The following is an 8,036-nucleotide window of genomic DNA, read 5'->3' on the forward strand; positions in this document are numbered from 1 at the left end:
AAAAAAAAAAAAAAAAAAAAATAGCAGTATTATACATCTTACGTTAAGTGTATTTCTAAGTATTTCATGTTTTTGGTGTTGAAGGCAGTTATCTTGCCTTGTTTCTGATATTATCTTGTAATTTCCATGCCTGGTTTTAATATCGGAATAATGCTGGTCTCTTAAAATGAACTTGGATGTGTTCCCATTTTCTCTATTTTCTAAAATACTTTATGTAGGATTTGATATTTTTAAAATATGCCACAGTATTATTTCTTTCTTTTTTGTTGTTTGGTTTTTTTTTTGATACAGAAAATATTCACTAACTGGCCCTTTACAGAAAAAAATTGTTGATCCCTGACACAGACTATAACTCAATGTTTTTTCCTTGTTATTCAAAAGATAATCTACCAACACAGCTAAATGCTAAATAACCCATGACATTGCTAGTTGTCTTTATTAAAGGTTTAGAAACTAATCTGAAAGGCATAAAAAGTATATGCAATCAAATGCCATATATATCACCTATCTTGAGGCAAAAAATATTAGCCAAGAAAAGAAATTCTTTCCTTGAAAGTATCTTGTAGAATACTTTAATAAAAGCATTCAATTAACACTCAACTAACAAACATCAGGTACATACAATGTATGTCCAGTGCTGTACAGGAAAGGCAGGTCTTAAAAATCAAAGCCCAAGTAATTATCCACGCTGCTATCCAAGTTGCTGTTATTTCCTTCTTACTGGGCAGCCAGTAGCTGTGAAATGGAATCCTTTCATGCTAAGAACTCAATAGCCAGTGAAACAATACTGGATTTTAACTACTTCATACTGTCAGAAAATGTACAAATTGAAAAGGATCTTGGAGCATATCTCGCTCAATTTCTGTGGGATTCATGACTCTCCTCTGTGACTTATCAACAAGGCATCATCTAGTTCTTACAGTATTTTCAATTATAGCAGCTAACATTCAATGAGTGCTAACCATGCTTGTTACTATTCTACACACTTTATATATATGTACTGTCAGTTAATTCTTAGAATCACCAAATGAGGTAGATACTATTACTGTCCCATTTTATAAAGAGGAAACTAAGGCACACAGAGGGTAAGTAATTTGCCTAAGTTCATAGAGATGATGAGTGGTAGGTCACTACAGATCATACATCAAAATGGGAGAATGATAAAAACAATTCTATTCCAATAAATTCTACATTTTAAATGAAATATCAAAACTCCCTAAAATGTCACTTCCCAAAACTAATTCAAGAAGAAATAGTGTCTGAATAGCCCTCTGCTTGTAAAAACAATTCAAACTTAAAAATTTTCCTATAAAAAAACTCTAGCCTCTGATAGCTTCACTGGTAGATTCTATCACACATTTAAGGATATTTCATCCATAAACAATAAATATGTAAACAAATGAGTATGGCCATGTTCCTATAAAACTTTATTTACAAATACAGAGTGGCTGGTGGTCCACGTTATACCTGCGGGTCTTACTTTGCCATCCCGTAGTTTATGTAAGAATTATATAGCTGGAGATTTGCCTGAATGTGCCCTTACATACAGTATTTGATGGACTTTATTCATTTGTCCTCTGGCACTCACTGATGGTGAAGATTTATACAAGTGTTCAGATTGGCAAACAGTCCAGGAAGTATATATGTATGTGGCTCCTATTTTAGCACGAGGGTAAATATCTGTTGAAAAATACGAAGATTCAGGAAAGTCTAATGGATAGATTATAATTTTTAATCACTAATATATTCAACAAATCTTTATTGAGCACCTGCTCTTTACTCAGCACTATCCCAGGCTCTGAGTATACGTTGGTGAGCAAGATCTTTGTCACTGCCCTCATGAAACTTACAGCCCAACAGGTAGACTTCGTTGAACAGTTGATTGCAGATACGTTATACATTTTCATAAACCATGTTATGAAAACCACTATGATACTACCTATTTTAAGAAATAACTGAAGTTTACAAAATTACTGTATATAACAGTCATTCCTTAGATGAAGATAACTAAAGGTGTTCCAATTAAAATTCCTTTACTTTTTCTAAGAAAAGAAAAGAAAGAAAACAAAAAATCAATAAAGAAATGGAGGAAAAAGCAGCAAAGGAAATGGAGAAAGAACATTTGCAAGAGAAAGCAAAAGAAAAATATCAAGAATGGTTAAAGAAAAAAAAGGCTGAAGAATCCGAGAAGAAGAAGAAAGAAAAGGTATTTTTATTAAAATGACCATTTAGAATACATGGCTTTGGTGTTCATATGTGCCAACTATATTTTTAAAAAGTATCTAATAGAAAATTCACACTGTCATAGCATGAAATAAATATATGAAGCTATCTCTATTCTATTATGCTGTGTTTAAGCTTCAAAAATGAATGTGTATTTGTGGTTTTCTTAGGTTGAGAAATATTAATCAGTCTGTTGATATTTTTTTCAGTCAGATTCAAAACTTGTTATTCCTTTTAAATATTTTTCGATATACTTTTATGGAAAGTCTTATTACCATATTATAAATTATTGTTCTTTTAAGACAGCAAATTGCTTTTTTCTTTGTGGGTTTGATGTCTTATTATTGTTCAGAGGTAGACACCTTAATATCACATCTCTAATCATGTTCAGTTTTGCACTCATATTACAAAAATATGATTCAGTATATGGCCAGTAAGCTATTGGGATGGGAAGCTACTGGGGAAAAAAATTCAGTAGAATTTGAATGGAATGTTTAGTTACAGAATATCCCTGGAAATTCTTTGGTCATGTCATTTTAAGGAAAAAGAAAAACAACGGCAAGCTGAATTACAGGAGAAAAAGGAAATAGCAGAAAAAAAGTTTAAGGAATGGTTGGAAAATGCAAAAAATAAACCTCGTCCAGCTGCAAAGAGCTATGGTTATGCCAATGGAAAACTTACAGGTTGGTTTTTATGTTATGCGGCTTAGATAAATATGGTTTGCAAAAGCAAATATTATACATTTTGTTTCCTTTTGACAGAAATAGCAATTGGTAAAAATCATTTATCTTTTAAATTACTATTTTCTGGAAGATTATATTATAACATACTCTGTTCCTATGGAGATACTACAAATTTATTGTCATTCTCCATAAATCAGATATATGTATTTCTTAAAAGCAATAGTTGCAGAACTGCAAACTTATGCTTTAAAGTAATGATTTCTAACATTAAGAAATACGTAAAGTTCTCTTACATTTCTTGGATGATAAAGCCTTAATCAGGATATATTTAAGGGATTATTTTGCTTCCCTTCCTTCTAACCCTCTCTAAGGCGGAGCTTCCCATGTCTTTGGCACATTACTTCTGCAGGATGGAATACTAGACAGCACATCAACCAGACAAAAAACCGCTTGGCCTTTAGGCTTGGTCTCATTATAAATGGCAATGCGTGTTTTTCTCTGTGCTTCATGTTGGAAGGTCATACCTTGCTGACAGCTGCCTTCACTTGTTTAAGTGATTTATTATTAAAAATACTCCCATTCTATTTTGTTCACACAATAGAACATATTCCAGACTTTGTTTTGACCATCTTGGTGAAGTGTGTGTTGACATATCTATGCAAAGTGGGTTGCCACTGTCTGAAAGACACATTCCTGCTGTCAGGATTAGTCCTCTCTCATATGTCACAAAGGTCATCCGCTCCAGCTACTGAGCGTGGCCTACTTTTTTTGTTTGTTTCTTGTTTGAAAAAAGGAATAATAAGCAGTGGTTTTAACCTAATGATTGGGTAGAAAAGTTAAAACTGTAGGTGGGAATATACATATTGACTAGAAGTTAATTGCTAAAATAATAGGTTTTATTAATTTTTTGCATTTTTAATGAGTTTAATTCTAACAAGCAGCATATTTGTGTGTAAATGCTGTGCTTTTCTTAAGTCTCTATTCTTCATGCTCATATCATTTTTATAATTAATGAAATAAAGAAATTTTTGTGCCTCTAGTAACAGAAGGATTTGGAGATGATTTGCAAAACATTGTTCCTTCACGTGATTATTAGACGTTAGGCATCAGGGTTCTTTAAACACTTCAAATGCAACAGTAGAACAATGTTCCATAATTAGTAATCAAAATTACAGTGATATTGTGAAATCTTATTAATTTGAGTGACAGTGATTCAGAATTTTTGTAATTCTAAACAAGAATCTTGATTCACTTTAACTACATATGAAAAATTTTTTCCTGTAAACTTCAGTGTTTGACAAGGAGAAGCTAATATACAAACAGTAGTTTCTTAGACTGAGTTAAGAAAATGAAGATTTTGTTCAATTTAAGAGTTCTAAAATAATTTCTTAGTAAAATTTTTCTGGGAGTTTGTATTTATGTAGGTTTTAACATTAACATTATTTAGATTCTTAGAATTATCATTTATGTTTTAATTTTTACTGTAATATTTACAGTGTTTGGAAAGTACTATTTCTTTGAAAATATTCAAGAGTTCAAGCTTTAAATTGGTTTATCAGTGATACTTTTCCATTTGACATTTTAGCATTTTTCTAGGAATTTTTAAATAAGTGGTTTCTTTGATCTCAAGAAGGTTTTTTCTTGTTTTGTTCTGATTTTTCAATAATTTTAGGTTTTTACAGTGGAAATTCCTATCCAGAACCAGCCTTTTATAATCCAATTCCATGGAAACCAGTTCATATGCCCCCTCCCAAAGAAGCTAAGGATCTATCAGGAAAAAAGAGTAAAAGACCTGTGATAAGTCAGCCACACAAATCATCCTCTCTGGTAATTCATAAAGCCAGAAGCAATCTTTGCCTTGGAACACTGTGTAAAATACAAAGATAACATATGCGGGGAATGGCATATTTTTACCTGGAGCTATTTAATTTTAAAATCAGAAATTATTTTTTACTGCTCAATCAGTGACTCAATATTCAATGTGATTATTGACAAGTACTAATTTTTGCATTCGTTTGTGGAATCCTTAGAGTTAACTGAGGAAGATATTTTCTACATTTTGGTTTTTTTTAACCTTTTAAGGTGGATCTTGGCATATTGTTTTGCAGAATAAGTGACTGAATTTGTAACAATTGTGTTTGTATTTAGCTTGTATTAAAACTATACTATAATACCAATAAAACCAACAATTTTTCCTGTGTTCTTTCATATTCTGTTATTAGTTTATGTTTATGAACTTAAAAAGATTAAGATTAATTTGTTCAAACAAACATTTCTAAACTGCATGCTTGAGATAACTATTAGAAGAATCTTAAATGGGTTAGAATCCTAGAGTTATCAAAAACAGTCTTTGATGGCTTTTGGTATATTTTTTCCTGTGTAGATATTTTAAAATTACCTAACTGGAGACATATTTTACAATAAAGAAATGAGGGTTGGGATTTTTAAAGGAAAATTTAAAAATATTGTTTTGTACTCTAGATCTTACGTAGTAATCTTGAGACACGAATATTTTTTCTTCACTTCATAAAAATACTTCTACATTAATTGTAATTAGGTTGCTAGTTTTGAAATTAGGATTATCAGTGCATTATAATTTAATATTAAAAGTGTTAAATGATAGGTGACATTTTATTGAGATGGAAATTACAGGTCTTATTAATAAATACATTTTAAGGATAGTAGTTCAAATGATTACCAAAATAGCACTTAGCACTTTTGTTAAAAGTCTTTTTAAAGTCTATGTCTTATTTAGGGGATGGTTAAGAAATGAAAATTTATTGTGGCAATTTAAAGATCAGTGAGTTCATTTAAAAGTGATTCCCATTTAGTTTATATTACTTGTTGCTGTTAGATGAGTCATCTGCCAAGTTTCTGGTGATGCGCAGTGGTGTTTGTCAATGCAAAGAAACAACAGAATCTTTGAAGGGTATTTATGTCATCAGAAATCCAGGAAAATTAACTTCTAAGCAGAGAACAGTTTATTAGGAATCAGTAGGGTTTGTTAGGTCAAAATATGGGTGAGGTTTAGAGGCCTGCCCATACTCAGAACCTCTCAGATACAGTGAAACTTCCAGATGGTCAGTTTACTTAAGGAAATTCACCTATATAGAGAGAAGGTAGAATTTGCTAGAGTAGCAATAATCCTGCATGTAAAAAACATATATATGTGTACATGTGCCTGAATTCCTCGAGGTGTTAGATATAGTTGCTATATCTAATAAACCTTTAATTTCACAGAGTAGATTAACTTATAGCTGTAAATGTAACCCTAGTAAGACTTTTCAGTCATTCAAGTATTAATCATTTATATATATATATATACACACACACACACACACACACACACACACACACACATATATATATATCTCAAGAGTTCAGTAGTATGAGTTTTATTCTAATTATAATGGGAAACCTCTGGAATATTTTAAGCAGGGAATTGTTAAGATTTGGTTACTTTGCAATTAATTACTCTGGTTGCTGTGAGGAAATTGGCCTGTTGGGGTCAAAGAGTGGAACCAGGGAGATTCATTGGGAGGATTTTGCAGTACCTAGCAAAGAAATCATGATAGCTTATATGTGTCTCATACTCAGGGGAGAGCCAGGATTGGAGATATAAATTTTTTTTTAATTTCAGAATATTATGGACATACAAATTATTTAATTACATGTTTTGCTTTTGTGCAGTTTGAGTAAAAGTTACAAGTGTACCCATCACCACAGTAGTTGCATTGTACCCATTAGGTGTAAATTTACGCATCCCCTTCTCCCCCCTCCCACCTACTTGGTTTCCGTTGAGTTTTACTACCATCTGTGCACATGGATATTGGTCGATTATTTTTTTTAAGACAGGGTCTCACTCTGTAGTCCAGGTTAGAGTGCAGTCATGTCATCATAGCTCACTGCAGCCTCAAACTCCTGGACTCAAGCCATCCTCCTACCTCAGCCTCCCAAGTGGCTGGCACTATAGGTATGTACCACCATGCCTGGCTAATTTTTTAATTTTTTGTAGAGACTGGGTCTCACTATGTTGCCCAGGCTGGTCTCGAACTCCTGGCCTCAAGTAATCCTCCGCCTCAACCTCCCAAAGTGCTGGGATTACAGGTGTGAGCCACCATGCCCAACCCTGGAGATATAAATTTGAAGCACATTAGCACATACATAGATGGCATTTAAAAGCATGGAACTTGATTGAGTTACCTAGGAACGGTTTAGATAGTAAAAAGAGAGGACTAAGTATTCTAATATTTAGAGATTAAGCATCCAGCAAGAATCCTAAAAACATGCAACCAGTGAAGTAGAAGGAAGCCCAATACCGTATGATGTCACAGAAGCCATGAGTACAAATGAATCGTGAACTCTGTTCAGTGCTGCTTAAGAGACAAGAAAAGGAAAGAGCCTTCATTATTGGGTTTCATAAGAGGAAGGAAGGTCATACCTGACCACAATAGCAAACAAGTATTGAATTTCTATATGCCTGGTATTTTTATGCTTTTATATGTGCTAAGTATTTTAATTCTCGTGACAATCCTATGAGATACTTTTATTCTCATTTTATAGTTGAGGAAACTGAGGCACAGAGAGGTTATGTTGCTTTTATACCAGTAAATCACAGAATATGGATTAGAATCCATGAGGTTAAAGGCCAAGTTTACCATCTTTTTTGTCTCCTACCCTGGTGAGGGAGCACTACTTTCTATGAGATTTCTTTGACATTTTCTTTCTTTCTTTCTTTCTTTCTTTCTTTCTTTCTTTCTTTCTTTCTTTCTTTCTTTCTTTCTTTCTTTCTTTCTCTTTCTTTCTCTCTCTCTCTTTCCTTCCTTCCTTCCTTCCTTCCTTCCTTCCTTCTTTTTCTTTTCTCTCCCTCCCTTCCTTCCCTCCTTCCTTCCTTCCTTCCTTTCGACAGAGTCTCACTCTGTCACTCTGGCTAGTGTGCACTGGTGTCATCATGGCTCACTGCAAACTCAGATTCCAGGGCTCAAGTGATCCTTCTGCCTCAGCCTCCCCAGTAGCTGGGACTACAACTGTGCGCCACCACATCCATCTAATTTTTTCTATTTTTAGTAGAGAAGGGGTCTTGCTCTTGCTTAGGCTAGTCTTGAACTCCTGATCTCATGAGATCCTCTT

At 33.3% G+C, this 8,036-nt stretch overlaps 1 protein-coding gene across 1 annotated transcript in view; it reads left to right on the forward strand.

The window, feature by feature from the left end:
* Window positions 1-5,083, forward strand: part of CCDC34 (coiled-coil domain containing 34) — a 22,330-nt gene extending 17,247 nt beyond the window's left edge. Inside the window, exons 4-6 of the mRNA XM_012649644.1 lie at window positions 2,048-2,206; window positions 2,765-2,906; window positions 4,579-5,083. Of these exons, the coding sequence (XP_012505098.1) occupies window positions 2,048-2,206; window positions 2,765-2,906; window positions 4,579-4,793 (516 nt within the window). The 3' untranslated portion in view covers window positions 4,794-5,083. The remainder of the gene's footprint in view (window positions 1-2,047; window positions 2,207-2,764; window positions 2,907-4,578) is intronic.
* Window positions 5,084-8,036: the final 2,953 nt, after the last annotated feature.

Source organism: Propithecus coquereli, unplaced genomic scaffold (assembly GCF_000956105.1).
Source record: "Propithecus coquereli isolate 6110/MARCELLA unplaced genomic scaffold, Pcoq_1.0 Scaffold30, whole genome shotgun sequence".
Lineage (NCBI taxonomy): Eukaryota > Metazoa > Chordata > Mammalia > Primates > Indriidae > Propithecus > Propithecus coquereli.